The sequence below is a fragment of the Muscardinus avellanarius genome (genome assembly GCF_963383645.1).
Source record: "Muscardinus avellanarius genome assembly, chromosome: X".
Taxonomy (NCBI): Eukaryota; Metazoa; Chordata; class Mammalia; order Rodentia; family Gliridae; genus Muscardinus; species Muscardinus avellanarius.
In genome coordinates, this window is record NC_137792.1 from 96,004,466 (window position 1) to 96,022,273 (window position 17,808).

A 17,808-nucleotide genomic window follows, 5' to 3' on the forward strand; every position below is an offset into this window, starting at 1 on the left:
GCTCCCTGGATCACTAAACTTTTACTTGTCTATACAACTGTCACTTGGGCAATACATTGTGGTCCTAAGACAGACGGGTTAGTTCCATTTTATATTTTATTTATATTTTTAGTGGTACTGGGGTTCCTGGAAGCCCTTCTACCTCCGGGCTACACTCCCAGACCTACTTTTACATTTTTATTTGGAAACAGGGTCTCCTAAGCCAGCGCATGTGGCTGGCTTTGAACCTGTGCGATCGTCCTGTCTCTGCCTCCCAAGCGCGGGGATTACAAGCGTGCGCCACCACAATTGGCAAGGGTTAGTTCCATTTTAGCATCCAGAACTTACGTAGACTCAACCCATGCTGGATGGGGCTGGCCAGCATAATTATTGTATGATATCCAAATCTGTCCCTCTATTATAAAACAAGACCCCAAGTCCCCAGTTTCACTCTATCTCTAAACTACCAAATCATCTGTTATATGAGCCTTGTGGACTCTTGGTACACCGAGAGCAGCACTTCACATTCAAAGCAACCTCTAAGTCACACCTCTTGAGCGATCACAGCTTCATTTCTGACGTATTTGGTTGTAGTTAATAATAGGATGCTTTTGTAACAGACTTTATGAGAGTAAACAGATGAGGTGAACAAATTGGCTACCATCATTATCTGTCATATATTTTAGAAGTTAATGTTCTTCTTTTCATCCTCACTCTCCCCATAAAGGTTTACTATTTTTAAGCTCCTCTTAATGTACCACTCAAAACAGAGTTCCCATCCATACACAGATGGTTAGCATGACTCACAAAGTCAGCAAGTGAAATGACTTCTAGTGGTATATGTTCGGTTTCCTCGCTTGGTTTTATTTTCCCAGCTATGGTGTGTTTCATGTTTTGTCTCTCTTCTAATTTAAGACTCCCGCCTTACTAAAAAAATATGAGCTTTATACATATAGAATATGCTTTTCATGGTTATTTTCCCAGAGACCTTGAGATTTTTGTGTAAGACATCAGCATCATTATGGTAATCTAGGCTTTGTCTTGATATTTTACTTTAAATGTTGTTTCAAGTGCTGTGGAACCTTGGAAAAGGAATGCTTCACATTTTCTGGCTAATCTAGAAAGAATTTGCTGTGCATCCACAAATCAGTATATAAGAAACCTATTGGGGGAGCAAGCTGTACAAAGTAATGTAGCTTCTTAGGTGATGTAATGCATAAAAAATTCTGTTAGCTCTTAGTACCCTTAGATATGGTCAGCTTAGTCCATTCTCAGACCTTCTCCAGTTGCTTCTTGCTTTCCTTTCAGTGTGTCTTTTGGTGGGAGGACATTTTTCTGCTTCTTTTCTCATAATCTGAAGATTCTTTTCTCGCTCCTTCCCTAGCAGTTCCATTATAGTCTGTTCTTTAATATAAGGATTGCACGTCCACGTGTGTGCACATGTGTACAACATTTAATAGAACGAGTACTGGATTTGGGGAACAGAAGGCTCAGGTTCTATCCTTGACTGCTACTGCCCAGCTACATGATCCTTTTGGAATGCCAGTTCAGTTTCACCAGGAAGCTGAAAAGGTTGGACTAGGTAATGCCTCGGGTTTCTTTGGATGCCAACAGAATGTGGTTCTATGACCGACTCCCTTTTATAAAAATGGCTTCTGTTTCATTTTAAGTCCAGAGAATCATCAGTGACTAGTTAGAAGTCATAAGAAGAGGTAGGTAAATTTCCAAATGGATACCATCAACCTAAATGTAGACAACAAAAGTGAAAATTGGACCAATTTTGAAAAATGTACATTCTAGATTGCTTTTTCACAAAATAATTCTCTTTAGGAAGGAAAATATGCTAAGATATTAATGCCTTTTTATTACTATATCATCTTCTGCTGTAAGTTAATATTATATTTTAAAATTAGGCAAACATATTAAGGGGGTCATTCACTTTACAAGTAGATAGTTTGCTCTACACAACTGACTATAGGGTTTCTTTAATGTTCTCCTCATGACTTCAAGATGAATTCATTTACATAAATTCAACCTACCTGTAACTTTTTAGGAACAAATCTCTTCTGTAGCCTGAGTTAAATCATTCAGACTCAGATACTCTGTATACAGTTATATCTTGAGTATTATCTTTCTTTTTTTTTTTTGGTGGTACTGGAGGTGGAACCCAGAGGCTTTCTACCTCCGGGCTATACTCCCAGACCTATTTTATATTTTAGTTGGAAACAGGGTCTCACTAAGTTGCTGAGAGCCTCACTAAGTAGCTGAGGCTAGCTTCGAACCTGTGTGATTTTCCTGTCTCAGCCTCCCAAGCGCGGGGATTACAAGCATGTGCCACCACGCCCGGCTGAATATGATCTTTCTTAATTTCTCATCAGGCAAACATTGTTTTATACTATGTTTTAAGACATGTTTACCCCACCCCCAGCCTTGGGAAAATAAACTAAGTCATGTCTCTAGATTTTTTTAAAAATTTGTAATTTGTTTTTTCATGTGCAAATTCACTCCTTCGTTCTCTTTTTAAAATATGGTAGGTGCTGGGCATGGTGGCACACGCTTGTAATCCCCGTGCTTGGGAGGCTGAGACCGGAGGATCACACAGGTTCGAAGCCAGCCTCAGCTACTGAGTGAGGCTCTCAGAAACTTAGTGAGACCCTGTTTCCAAATAAAGTATAAAATAGGTCTGGGATTATAGTCCGGAGGTAGAAAAGCCCCTGGGTTCCACCTCCAGTAGCATAAAAAAAATTAAAATATGGTAGGAATACATTTTTCTGTCTTGAGGAAAAGCAGACTTTTTATTTAAAGGTCACCTGTGTTGCCTAAATTTTGCTTGGGAAACATCAGGATGTTCAATTTTTGTGAAATGCTAATTATAATTAATCATTATAGTGAATTTTTAAAAATTATACTCTCATCTGTTACTTGTTCTCTGCAAAACCTTAAAGAACAGTTGCTTTCATTGCAAATAATATATAAACACATTTGGCTTCTTGGTTTTTCAAAGCACCTCATCATTAACTTTGCTTTATTTAAAATCTTAATGCCATAAAAGTTCATGGAGGTGATTATTAGTTCAGGTATTTTAGACCTATGTGTCAGCTCTTATTTAAAATAAATGTTATCAGATTGTTGTTCGGTGGCCATTGTGAATAAATTGTCAGGCTTGTGTTCCTGATAGACAAGATGTCTAAAAAATATGTCTACATCTTCTACATGAACCAAAATTTGTACCAATTAGTTCTTTGGTAAGCTCTGCAAAAGACAAGAACTGGTTCATGGAGAGTAAACTAATTTCTGAGCTAAAAATGACTAATTTTCAGAGATTTTATAGAACAACACATACATATTTTGGTCAAGAGGACCTTTGCAGTTGTTTTCACAAAATAATAGGAAAAGTTAGGTAGAAAATGAAGCAATTTTTGTAGTCAAATATGATAAAACGTTGCTCCTGTTCTAGCGATTTTTTATGATACTGGGGATTGAACCTGGGGGCATTCTACCTCTGAGCTACATTTCCAGTCTTATTTTATTTTTCATTTGGAAGCAGGGCCTCACTAAGTTGTTGAGGCTGGTAATCAACTTGTGATCCTCCTGTCTCAGCCTCCCAAGAACTAGGATTATAGTTGTGCACCACCATGCTCAACAGTTTGTACTATTTTTTCTAAAAGCTTCTCAAAAATATTTGAAAGCACAGAGAGCATAGAAACTAATCAGACAATGGATAAAACAGCTTAAAATATAGTTCTTGGTGGTATCTCAGTTGGTTCAGGAGAAAAATATTTTTAACTCATTAAGGTTATCTCTAAGTGGTACTGAGATTACAGATCATGCATATTTTCCCCTTTGCACTTTTCCAAGAGAGTTCTTCTTGTAACAGATATATACTATTTTTATAAACAAAAATAGTTTCATGTTTTCAGTTTTTAAAATTTACAAAATTAAAAGTTACTGAGCAAAAAGAAAAGCCCACCTAAATTAAATCAACACACTTTAAATTTTACAATTTAAGCCAGACGTGGTGGTGCACTCCTATAATCCTAATATTTGGAAGGCTGAGACAGGGGGATCTCAGTTTTGAGGCCAGCTTCAGCAAATTAGTGAAATTATATTGCAAAATAAAATGTAAAAAGGGATCAGGATATAGCTCAGACGTAGAATGTCCCTTTGTTCAATACCTAGCACCACATTAAAAAAAAATTACAATTAGGTCAGATTTGGAAGGAATCAAGCTAATTTGATGGGCATCTGTGGAAATTCAGATTTACTTGTCAAATTGATGGGTAGATTGAAGTGATGCATTTATAAGTGTGTCAATTTGAAGAGCAAATCCAGATGCTCTTTCTGTAGTCCTGTTTTTGGTAGTATCAGGTTTGGGGGAAGTGGTTAATTAGGATCTATACAATTCTTTGTTAGTCTTCTACAATTAAAGATTTAATTTTCTTTCCCAAGAATTATTCAAAAGTATAAACTTGGAGTAGGCCCAGTTTTGAAGTTTTTCCTCTTTTGTGTTGAATTTAATTTCCCTAGGAAAAGGAAGAGTCACTCTTTTCATGGGGCTAGGCTATGGTGGGGCAGAAGGTACGGTGAGGTGATGAGTGCAAGCAGGGAATGTGCTCCACCCTGGTTGTTTGTGTATTTTGGAGAAAAAGCACATACATTTTTTTTCCTTTTGACAGTATAAGAAATGCAAGACTACAGAGTTGACCCATGAACTGTCAAAACATAGTTTTTGTTTCTGTCCATGGTACCCTGAGCTTTCTTGTGACAGTCTCAAAAGTTTAAGGGGTATGCCAAACATCCTGATCTTCTCTCAGTAGAAAAAGAATCCTTTCATTCAGTTTAATGGCACTTGCATATTGGGCCTGACAGGTCAGTCTTATGTGTATGGCCAGTGACTAGTTGTGTTTTTATTTATAAAGTATATTTTGCCAAATGTTTACATCCAAAAAGACATGTCAGACAACTATCAATTTTTTTGACCTCCTGGTACTTTTTTGTATTACTTAAGATGAGCTCACTGAAAGTAAGTAGAGTAAGCCATGGCCATACTTTTTATTCTTACAGGGAAACCCAGCATTTTTTTTTCTAGAAATGGTAAAGGACTATGGCATTGACTAAGACAGGATGCTACCTGAGGAAGTAGATTGGTTCTATTGGCCAGTATGTGATTAAAGGCAGATTTAACTTTGAGGGTCCAGACTGGTGAGATAACTGTGGACCTAAATGGTCAAAGGTTTGCATGGAGCCTGTTCAACTTATTAGCCAGGGCACATTTTGTTCATATTTATACTTTTAGCCAGTTGACTCCTTTTTATGATTTAGACAATTCAGACTATGGGCTTACTGATTAGGCTCACAGGTAAAGTAAGACCCTTTTGTAGTCCTGCCAGTGGATTATAGGACTAACACTTGTCCTAAAGAATAGGGTATATTAAGCTTTGACTGAAAATTTAAAGAACAGATTATGGACATGTATTATAGTGAGGTGGGAGAGGGTACCTTTTTAATGTTCCTGTGTTGAAGGTCAGTCACTGCATTACAGGATAATAGTTTTAAGTGAAGCCACATTTCTAACAAGGAGCCATAAAATGAGGATAAATGAAATCTGCGGACAGTCTGGAAGCTTCACTTTAGCCATTATTTATAATCTCTTCTACCAAACCTTTTGCTATGTAACAAAATTGATTAACATGTGTATATCTACTCTGTGCCCACATGCTCTCTGAAAGAGGAGTGAACAAATAAGGGAAATGGACAGAGGAAAGAGGATGGGGCTGAGGCCAGGTGGAGTTGGGGATACATAACCCCCAAACTGGATAATTAATTCCAAATAATCAAGATATATTTTATAGCCTTAGCATTAATCTTGATATTTAATCATTCTAAGCAATGGTAAAAGATTGTATAATAACATTAATAAAAATCATTTGCTATGGAATGTTTCTGAATAAATATGGCTTTCTTTTTAGCATGAAGTAGGAATCTGTTGAACTGGTTTTAATATTCTCTCATGACACACAGATACAGCTCTATTTAATTCCATATCCTCTTATCTATAAGTCCTACATTTAATTTACTACCATTCGAGTTTGTTTATAGCTCTGCTTAGCAAAAGTACAGTCTTGATTAAAGAATATTATCACAGCTGATGGACCTTGAAAGCATTTTTTCTCGGGCCTTCTAATAGTTTTGAAAATGACCTGCAGTTTCCCTTAAGGCTAGATTTGCAAGTCTTTGGCCACCATGCTGTACTTCAGACAGTGGTAGGATTAGTTAGGGATATGTTTGCTGCCATAGCTTTCCAAATGTTATCTCCTTATCCATCTTTAGAAATAGAAAGTTCCTGCAATAGAGTTTTAGAGCTGGTCTGCTTCTGGGGATCCCAGTTCCCTAGTCAGCTGGTCTGCTATCTAGCTGCCAACTGCCAACTAGAGCTTTGCCTCTTGGGATGCTGCTGGACTGTAGAATTCTCCAATCTGAGTGAGAAGATTCAATTTTTATGCATGAGGATTACATTTTGGACTTGCAGCTGTGGCAGATGCCTCCCTGAAACAATATGGAATTGGTTTTGGTGCTCATTTTAGTGGAGATGACTTAATTTGCAAAGCCAGTGATTCCCACAGGTTGGCCAGAATCAGCAGTTCTCCACAGCAGCCCATTTTCCACTCTTCTGTTTTGATTGTTCAGTAAAACTATTTGGCAGCATCTATGGTTCTAAGAGTACAGAAAATGATACTGCTCAACAGGTGACAAAAAGTTATTATGCTTAGAGTTATTTAAGAACATTATTATCATTCTCTTGATTCTGTTAGGTGAAAAAATGAGTCACTCTGGTTCTGGCTTGATAACTTCATGGAGTCTATTTTTGACATATGGCAAAAATTGTTTTCTACAAAGGATTCACTTTATTTATGCATTTATTTTGCAGAACCAGAGATTGAATCTAGTAGCACTCTACTACTGAACTTCGCCCTCCCACTTTGTATTTTCTACATATTTTATTTATTTTATTTTATAGTATTGGGGATTGAGGCCTGGGGCATTCTACTTCCGACCTATAACCCCCAGCCCTATTTTTATTCTTTACTTGGGGACAAGGTCTCACTAAATTGCTGCAGCTGACCTCACATTTGTGATCCTTCTGCCTCAGCCTCCCGAGTTGCTGGGATTACAGATGTATACTACCATGTCTGAAAATATTTGCTTTAAATTCACCAAACTTACATTTAAATTTGTAGGAGCTCTCAATTATTCAGCATTGTAGGATCCCAGAAAAAGAATGGAACGTTTTAAGCATGGTACAAAAACAAAATGGAAGAATTTTTATTTTCTTTTAAATAGAAGTTGATGGTAGACCTTCTCAAAGCATAAGAGTAATCTTATTCATGAGTAAGTTTTAGTTTGGTCGTCATGTCCTTTGATTTTGATCTAACCTCACATAAACAGCTTTATTGAGATACAGTTCACATATCATATAACTAGTAAATTTTTTAAATCACTCTTTTAATTCTTAAATTACTAGGATTTAAAATCTCAGACATTTTTTTAAAGAACACAGAATATATTCCTTGGAAAATTTTGTCTAAATCACACCCCTATTTGCCTAAGTCACTTCCTCCCCTGGTACATAGCCACACTTTGTCAGAGGTTCCTAGAGGTCATCTAGTTCAATTAAGATAAAATAATGCAGGTAGTTCTTCCTTTTCCAGGTTATACTCTTGGAAGCATAAAACCTCCTGAAATTCTGATAAACTTCAGCCTCTTTCCCTCCCCATGCCATTTAATATCACTGATTTTGTCTAACACTCTCATCTCACAGATAAGAAGACCTTTTTCTTCTCACAATTTTGACTAGACATCTTAATAAATACCAAAGTTCTCTTCAATTTTAACATGACAGATTTTTTATAAATAGAGCTAAAGACTCAAAATGCACCACAGTGAATGATGGAACATAAATTACTTATGCTGTATATTTTAAAAAACAAATTATAAGGCTCTGATATTGTTGAAGGAAAAAATTCAAAGTCACTGATCAGGAAGTCAGTACACAGAAATTGTCGCAAATTTGTCATTGTCTCAGTGATGTGTCGGGCATTGGAGAGACTAGTAGATGTCCTTTATCCTGAAAATGTATGATAACTAAACACTCATCTTTCTTCTCAGCTGTCCACAGTCATTTTCCACAGGTTATTGGAGGTCTTATTGTCTGAGTTTTTAAATAGCTGCCCTGGTTGCATTTTAGTAGATGGAGACTTATAAGAATATTGATATTAACTAGATAGAAGAAATAAACACAGATATATGTTTTAATTTAAAAAATCTCCTTAGGAGATCTAATAAGCTCTAATGGATGGATGTGTGACGATCTGAGGAAAGAACTAAATTGGTTTTCCAGAGGAGTGTGTGTGTGTGTGTGTGTGTGTGTGTGTGTGTGTGTGTATGTTACTAAGGATTGAATCCAGGGCATTCTACCTCTGAGCTATACTCCCAGCACTATTTTAGTTTTTATTTTGAAGAAGGGTCTTGGTAAATCACCACATGCTAGCCTCAAACTTGCAAGCCTCCTGTCTTAGCTTCCTAGGAACTGGGATTATGGGCATGTGCCATCATGCCCAGCTTCAGAGTACTTTTTATTCCTCAAGGATTTGAAATTTTCAGTCCAAAGGGCAGAAACAGCAAAAGAAGTTTTCACTGATTCCCTTTTTCTCTTCTAGACTTTTACATTTAAACAGAGGGAAAAAAATAAAGTTTTATAACTTCATGGACTGGCTGGGAAAAGAAGGGGACAGTCTAATCCTCCACTTGGAAATCTGATCTGAGTCAGCCACAGATTTGTGATAACAGAATGGAATGGTTATATTTTAAATTTTTCATTCTTACTGCCATTGTTCTCAAAGAAGAACTTTGAATGATCTTTCTTTAGTGTATACTATTCTATATCAGATGTATATATCAGCTATATATATAGCTTAGTTTCCTTTTGATTTTATGCTAATCAAAGGAAAAGTATGTTACTTTTAAAATATTAGCAAGAAGCTGGGTGTGGTGGCGCACGCTTGTAATCCCCACACTTGGGAGGCAGAGACAGGAGGATCACGCAGGTTCCAAGCCAGCCTCGCTGGTTTAAGAGACCGTGTTCCCAAATAAAAAAGTATAAAAATAGGCCTGGGAGTGTAGCCCAGAGATAGAAGGGTTTCCAGGAACCCCAGTACCACACACACAAAAAAAAATATTAGCAAGAAATTACCCACTCTCACTTAGAAGATCTTCCTTTTTTAGGGCTACCAAAAGTTTGTTTCACATTTTAGAGTTAGGGTAGGATGATAAGCTGCAAAAATGACACACCTCAAAATGATTTAAAGTCTTTATTGCCCTTAAACTGAAAGGTAATGTGTGATGTATGACCTGGTTTTTATAGTTTTTCAATCTTACCTGACAGTATATGCTTGCCTACGCATAGTCAAAAATTTAAAAGGACTAGGGGGCACTGTGTTTTGCTCCTATAATCCCAGCTACTCTGGAGGATGAGGCAAGAGGACTTCAAGTTCAAAGCCTTCCTGAGCAACTTAGTGAGATCCTGTCTCAAAATAAAAAAATAAAATGCTGGGGATCTAGCTCAGTTGTAAAGCACTTGCCTAGCATGTAAATGGCTCTGGTTTGGATCCACAGAACAAAAAAAGGGACTAGGTAGTTTGAGAGACATCAGAACAGGTCTGAAGTGGTTGTTTGTTGTACCTGCAAAGCAGGATGGTTGTTTGTTCTCTTTGAAGTCACTTTCCTTTTATTAGTTCCTTACTGTCTTGGGTCACAGTTTGGGAGTGGGGACAGGAATCTTGCCATCAACTGTCTTACTCTACACATGCGCCAGAATGATGTTCCAGTTTTCCAGACAGAATAGCATAGCCCAGTGCATGGAGGGCACATGCAAATCAATGTTTTCGGTTTCCATGTCCATCATAATGGCTTTCAAATCCGAAGTCAAAGCTTTGGAAAGAGGAATCTGATATGTACTTCTAAAACAAGGAAAAAGGAAGATCTGAATTCTCTTGAAAGTTAAATTATAACTTTTACTTTCTGTTTTTTTTTTTTTAATGAAGAAGGCTATACTAATGAAATTGCCAATTTCTTTCAGGTGGGTGTGCATGGCATTAGAATAGAATTCATCAATGAAAAAGGATCAAAACGTACTGCCACCTACCTACCCGAGGTTGCAAAGGAGCAAGGTCATTATTGCACTTTATTTTATCAGCTCTGGTGAAGAATATAAAAAAATATAGATATTGGAATGCAATGACTGATCTTGCAGTTTAATGATAAGAAATGACTGTTTCATCACTGCCTCTGTAATGTTTGTATCAAATCAGTGATTACACACAAGCTTGAGTCTCAGCACTGAAGTGTCCCCAGTGTATATTTTCAAAAAAGCAAAGCTTTATAGAAGTTGGGTTTTATTTCAGGTAACAATTTGCTACCAATTTGAAACACCCTTTCCCCATATTCCATTGTGCTATAAGTAGCCTTGTAGCATAAACAAACCTTTAGTTTGACAGTCAGCCACATCATCACTGTCCTTGTTAATATCTAATGTTTCATTCTTAAGCTTCTTTACTTATCCCGCTAATATTAACATTGTATGTTTCCCATTAAGATTGGAAGCACTGTGTATATATGAACTATTTATACTTTATACCCTTGGCCTTCACTTTCTAATCAACAAACATTTTCTTATTTCATAGATGTACCACAGATCTTTATGAACCACACAATGACAGAAAATAAATTTACTGTGTGGTATTTGTCCTTTCTATCCACTACTAAATTATTGATATTAGTTGAAATTAATATCTTTTTATCTTGTTGAGCTTTGTAAATCAGAAAGCACTTAAATTTGTTTTTTCATATTTGGTCATATAAAAGTAAGATATATAAAACAGCATAATGTCGTTAAACCCCTAGATAAGAAAGTTAGCCTTTAAGACAATTATCTGAAGATTTTGGGTTCCTTTACAAAATATCTTAGTCAATATCACTGACTTTATAAAGCATAAATAAGGGGGGGGCTCATATATTAAGATGCCATCTGTGTCAGAACCAATAAAAATATCCTTGCATATTTCACACAAATATGCTTAAATGATTACAGAAGATGCCATTAATACTAGCAATCACTCTGAAGTAGTATAGGGCTTTTATATATTCCTGAGTTGGTATAGTGATGTCTAAGTTTCTCTCTTTTGAAGATATTATAATCTTTGTGGAGATATTACAATATTTGAGATATTGAAGATATTATATCATTTGAGGAGAATATGATTATGGTTTGTTAGAGACAGGACTAAGCAGGTTCTACCAGTCTCTTTAGACTCCTTGCCTTGAAATGTGAGTGAGATGAAGCCAATGCTGTTCAACGTTGTGGATAGCCAGAATTTTAGGTGTATGGCAATGAACTTGCCTTTGTAAAGGATGAAATCTTAGCTCTTCTCTATGATCATTTTTGGACTAAAAGAGTTGGTGGCATTTGTTACCAGTGATAGCTGACCTCCACAAAGTAATTTTATTTAATTCAAGGTGCTTGTTACATGTGCTGGACTAATATTTTATCTGGTACTCTTTACAGGATGGGACCATATTCAAACCATTGACTCCTTGCTGAGGAAAGGAGGATACAAAGCTCCGATTACTAATGAATTCAGGAAAACCATAAAACTGACCAGGTATAGAAGGCATTTTCTCTAGCACTAGGGTAACCAGTACATTTTGATGCATATGCCTATAACCGTATTATTTCTGTGATATCTCTAACTTTAATTACTTCTCTTTTCTGAAACAAGTAGAAGTGAATGGCAGGGCCATATTGAGGAAAGATACAAAGGAACTCTGCTTGGCAGTTAAGACTGTATGATGTATGAGTCCACCCTTCCCACCTTTAGCTCTGTGTGATTATTCTGGCTTTGTACAAGCAATCCCTTTGAGACTTTAGACTATGTTATGGAGAAAGTTCCAGAAATAGCTATTGGCTAGCTTTTGATATTGCCAAGCAGATCCCTAGGATACTGATAAGCAGTCCTTATATTTGAACTTAACCTTAGAATCTTGGCAGTGATAAAAGTCTACTGTGAAAGTTTGTTGAAAAACAGAGTTGAGCTAAACCTGGGGGCTAAATAAATTTTGGCATGGTATAATAGGGCTACTTATTTAAGAAGGAAAATATCAAATATTTTAGGAAAATGGGTTGCTGTTGCCATTTATTCCAGTTTCAGGAAACTACATCGAATGCCTATAGTCTAAAAATGGACTATTCTCATCTCTGCGTAGTTACAAATTTGAAAATGCCTCTATCTCTGCTCCCTGGGTTCACAGTTAAAGGAGAATAGAAAGGAGTATACAAAAATATTTATTACTCTAAGACAGAATGCAATGGATAATGTAAGATCACAACGCAAGGAAAGATAAATTCCAGGAGGGGGTGGGAAAGTAACAGAAGGTTTCAAAGAAGAGGTGAATTAGGGGCTGGGCTTAAAGAATAGGTAGAATATTTGACAAATTAAAAAGTAAGAGAAGAAATGGATTCCCTTGAGACCTTGTAAGTCAAATGATATAGGTAGTAAAGTACAAGGCAAGTTCTGAGAAATGAAAATAGTTTGGTTTGGTTGCTCTTTCAGTCCATGTAGAGAAGGTACTCATTAGAGGAAAATATTGCCCAGAAGGTAAGTTGAGCTAGATGACAGGGTCTGACAGTCCAGACTAAGAGCTTTGGACCTAATTCTCAGGTAGTTGGTAGCCATTGTAGGGTTTTCAACAGGTGGCCCTGAGGAAGTAGAAGATTAGAATTTGAAGCAGAAAAAATGAACTTAGAAAACATCGCTAGAATTTAAGAATCTGAAGCACATCTAAAAATCTGTGGCAGCAGCAATTATAAGAAAGTGAATTGAGGGCCTTTAACTAGAGCAGTGGCACTGGCACAAGAAGAAAGATGGAACAGATATGAAAAGATTATGGAGAAAATGAAAGACCTGGTCATCATTTAGAGGGGAAGAAGTGAAGGCTTTTATTTAGGTAAAAGGGATCAAGGTCATCCTTTAAGCAAGGTAGGGAGCACTGGAGGACCATTAGTTTCATGTGTCAGCTCTGTATTTGAAGTACTGTCTGGAATATCTATAAAAAGATGTCTAGTAGGTCACTGAAAATGTGCATGTATGTAGCTCATGACTAGTGGTGATACTTTAGGATCATCTGTAAAATGATCAGAGTTGAAGCTATAAGGACTGGATTCACTTGAGGGGGACAAAGTAGAGAGTCAAAAAACTAATGATAGACACTTGGAAAATCCTATAAGGCAGAGTGGCAGAAGAAGCATTCAAAGAGATCAGAAGCAATCAGAGAGGCAGGGGAGACCAGGCAGTGTGTGGAGCTGTTGGGACTAGAGAACTATAGAAAAAGGAGTGGTGAGGGATATCATAAGAGAAGATCAAATAGGATCAAGGGCACCCTTCTTACAGCTGTTTCCGTGAGGAGTGGCAAAGCAGCCAAGGCACATTGGGCCAGAGAGTCGTGTGAGTAGGGGATTGAAGGTAGAAACTGTATATTACTCTTATGAGAATCAAGTGCGGCAATGAAAACTAAACAGAGGAAAAAGAGAAGATTCCAGAACCATGATTAGGAAAGGTTGTTACTCAATGGCAAAAACTAAGTCGATTTATGGACAGAGAGATGAAACAGCTCTAAAGAAAAACTATCAGGTGAATAAGATGCACTTATGAGATTAAAAGATTGTATCCTCTGTTCTTTCTTGTTAGCAAACTGGGCTCAAGGGGCAGTAGTTTTTACAGAACAATTCAAACAAGGAATAATAGAGTGGAAAAAGCTCTGGACTTTGAGTTTGGATCCCTGTGTTCTCATCTTAGCTTTGCTTACCAGCCTGTGGCCTTGTGCAGGTCACTGCTTCTCTCTAGGCCTCTGTTTCCAGATCCATATAATTATCTCTTTGGCCCCTGCCAACTCTGATAATGGCAAGTCATCACTTGATATTAACTTCTATCTTCCTTGACTTTCTTTCAGGTACCGTAGTGAAAAGATGACCTTGAGTTATGCTGAATACCTTGCTCATCGCCAGCATCATCACTTCCAAAATGGCATTGGGCATCCCCTTCCACCATACAACCATTATTCCTGACACTGAGCCGCACAACCAGTCACTGGGCCTCTCTGCAGACCTCTTCCCAGGAGACCCTACACCTTCTTGGTCTAGCTATCTCTTTTACTGTACCATTTTATGATGATAGTTTCCGTTGCCATGGTGAAGCTTTGACATCATCAATTAAGATCATCATGGTAACGGGTAGGAAAATGGCATTTGTTGAGAAGGTCCTGTTTTATTATTTTAGATCAATGATTTTTGCAGCATATATAATTTTGGGGGTTTTATTTTCTTGCAATATTAGATAGAATTTTGCTTTGCTATCTCAATCAGGTTTCTTTCTGTCTTCTTTGACTTCCTTCCTTCCTTTTCTCTTTTTTTCTTCCTTCCTTCTTTTGACTGTGGATGGAAGAAAGTGTGCAGTTCTTAAGGATTTTATTTAGATTTGTCTTTAAGGTAGGTATTTTTTGATAGCTGAGTTTGGGAGTAATTCATATCAAAATCAGGTATTCACATATTACTCTTGAATTTGCTTAAAATTCACTTTGCTATGAGAGTTTAGTGCTTGGGTATTCACCTTTAAAGATATTTCTCCCATGGTTAAAATATGTGAACTTTAGTTCTAGTAGTAAACATTTGAAGGTCCATAATAGAGCTTGTCACAGAGAGTAAGAAACCATTTATGCCTGTTATGCTGGTTATCATAAATAGGAGAGACGGCCTCATCACTTATAGAACCAATTTACAAACTAAAACACTGTTTTAAGAAAGTTCACACCACCTTTCAAATAGGCTCCAGAAATTATTTTGAAGAGCAGCAAATATTAGAAAGAGAAAAGATGCAGAATTTAGTGCCTTTGAGAAAATATAATTAAGTAGAATTAAGAGAGGTTAGAAGAAAGGCAACTTAGAGAAATATTCTTGTAAAATTGTATTGTTTCTATATGTGAAACAACAGATTAGACAAATTCCTTACTCTGAAGTATTTTTTTAGCTGAGAAAAAATTTATTTTGAGCAAATAACCAAAAAGACATTTGTCTATTTTATATTAATTTAAATTTGTTAGTTTCAGGTTTCAGTAAATCATAATTGGCCAGAGACATTTTAGCTGCCATCTAAAATTATGGTAAAGAAAATCTAGTGAGACAAAATTTCATACATGCCATGATTTCACATAGTTTTGTCTGTCATGGAGACAATACTAGAGTTTCAGAGATATCATGAAATACTTTGAGTCTGTCTGCATTATATACTTTTGATGGAAACACGTTTACTCTGTTAAGATATTATTCCTGTAAAAATGGAGTTGGCATTCAGATATGCTATCATTAGAGCATAGCTCATGGGCAGGGCTAATCTTCCCATACATACATACAAAGAGCACTTACTGATGTCAATAGAAGGTCCATACGTATGTCCCCAGGTGATTCTGAAGAAAAATGACCTTCAGTTTATGGTAGTATATAGAGAGCTATATATAGAGATATATATTTGGGAAAATATATAATTTTTTTCAAACAGGAAATCAATATATCAAGTGATGATTAAAAGTATGCTGCAGAATATATATTCTAAAACTACAAAATGTCACTGAATATTGAAATGATATAGCTTATACATAAGTTGCTGTGACAAGCGACAGACTGCTAGTTCAGAATTCAAAGATCCTTTTCCAGTTTGTGAGATAATTGGCTGAATTCTTTCTGCTTGCCACGGGGGCAAAGCACACTGCTTTAGTTTTTGATGAGAGTTCGTAGATGATTGTTGGTATTCCTTCATCCACAGCATCCATTGTCAAAATAACTATTTTCAGTTGTGATGCCTTAACTAAGAAGCCAATTGTTAGCCTGAAATGCAATCTTGGTAGCCAGTTCCATTGAACTTGGAGATTTATCAGAAAAAGTTAGCTATTGAGCTTTTGAAAGGGATTTTGACTCCTATCATTTATACTTGGGAACATTTTGGAGTAGATTAGTCTTTCAGTATAAAAACAAGTGGCTACCTGATGGGAACTTTTTCTCGCCCTTATAGAGAAACTGAGCACAAGCTAAAATGATATTGTCTGCTGCAAAAAAAAAATGGTAAATGAAACAAACAAACTGAAGAGAGACAAAATAGACCAACATTGTAGTGAAATCCATCTTATCCATCATCTCAACAGTTCAACAGGCTCCTCGTCCTGTGTGAGCTTATGGTTAGAAGTTCTTTTTTTTTTAAAGAAAAGATCTATTTACATACATATATGTATGTATGTATACATATACTTACAGTACATGCATACATATGTGTGTTTATGTATTTAACGGTGCTAATCAATCTTGAGCAGGTCACGTGACTGGTCATGCGGACTCTAAAATCATATCAGATTTTTTAAATCCTTGATATATGCAGATGTTATACAGATTTTCTTACCAGTGTAATAATGTTATACTTAAGAAATAACCATCCTGCAGGCTTCAAAGGACGAGGTCAGCAATATTTCCCACCATGGCTTGGGGGAAAAGGATAGTTTTGTCTCCTTTTGTATTCAAGTTGATGCACAGTGCATTTTTGTCTCTTAAGTAGCTGTTGACTAAAAGACTTTTTAGTGTAAAGGGTATTATACAAACTGTAATGGTGTGCTTCAAAGAAACAAATGCTAGACCCTTTCACCTTTGTTGTAATATTACAAAGCTGTTAAATATGTGGTTTGAATTAACTTTGAACATGTTGAAATATGTAGCATGTGTCTTTAACTCAAAGATTCTAATTGCACAGGTTGTGTTCTAGCCAGTTGTGGTTTATTTGTTCAGAAACACAAATGTGAATTGCACTCTTATCACCAGAATATTGTATAAGTTCAGTGATCTTTAAACAGCTCAAACGTAATACTTGAACTTCATTTGAGTAGCACAAAGTTTACATAGTCCCTTTTAAATGTTAATTAGTTCCATTTAAGTTTTCCGTTTTCAACTGCAACTGGGTATTTTTCCTCTTGGAAAATAGTGTGTATTTTACTTTGGTATGTAGCAAAAGGCTTCCATTTCTGGAAGGGTTTTCTTGTTCTTAAACAAGGTCAGCCAGGTACCAGATTCTAAAAGAATGATTGCCCCCCATCCCCACCCCTCAAGTGGCCTTCTGAGTGCACAAGAACGTGCTACTACCCTCTCTAATATCCCCTACCATTGGAGAGAGGTTGGTAAAATTGATGGAGGAAGTGCAAGGTTTGCTCTCTCCCTCAATCCCCACCCCACTTAAAGCAGTTTTGAGATTTTCAGTCCAGTGCATACAGTCCTAATGCCCAGCACACCGAAGTTTGTATACTGGCCTCTTGTCTTCAAATGTGCAGGAAATTTGAAACTGTCATCTGGAATAGGTTCCATCTCTTATGTGTGTTAGATCAAACCAAAGAAGCCCCCAGCCATGCCCAAATGCTGCTCCAAAAGCCTGCCTTCCAGTCCTTACAAAAACCTTGCAGGATTAAATGTGTTAACTTTTTTATTTTTGTACAGTTTCTAAGTGATTTTTGCTAGTGATGTTAAACTGAATTACGTTTATTTGAGGGGTGTGAGCACCTCCTCCATTTAAATAAACTGGTGACTTTCCTTTTGTTTTTTAAAAGCAGAAGCCTGTTGTGTGCCTCTCGATTTAAGGGTTTCTGACTACATTATTCTTAAGACCAGCATTGATCCTTTATATACAAAGATAT

General features: G+C 36.6%; 1 protein-coding gene across 2 annotated transcripts in view; it reads left to right on the forward strand.

Annotated features, from left to right (window-relative positions):
• The window catches only part of AMMECR1 (AMMECR nuclear protein 1), a gene marked incomplete at both ends in the record, with an annotated part of 127,549 nt that extends 113,394 nt beyond the window's left edge, over window positions 1-14,155 (forward strand). For both annotated transcript variants that reach the window (XM_080719078.1, XM_080719079.1), the window contains 3 exons: window positions 10,115-10,205; window positions 11,600-11,696; window positions 14,041-14,155. In XM_080719078.1, the coding sequence (XP_080575204.1) occupies window positions 10,115-10,205; window positions 11,600-11,696; window positions 14,041-14,155 (303 nt within the window). The remainder of the gene's footprint in view (window positions 1-10,114; window positions 10,206-11,599; window positions 11,697-14,040) is intronic.
• Window positions 14,156-17,808: the final 3,653 nt, after the last annotated feature.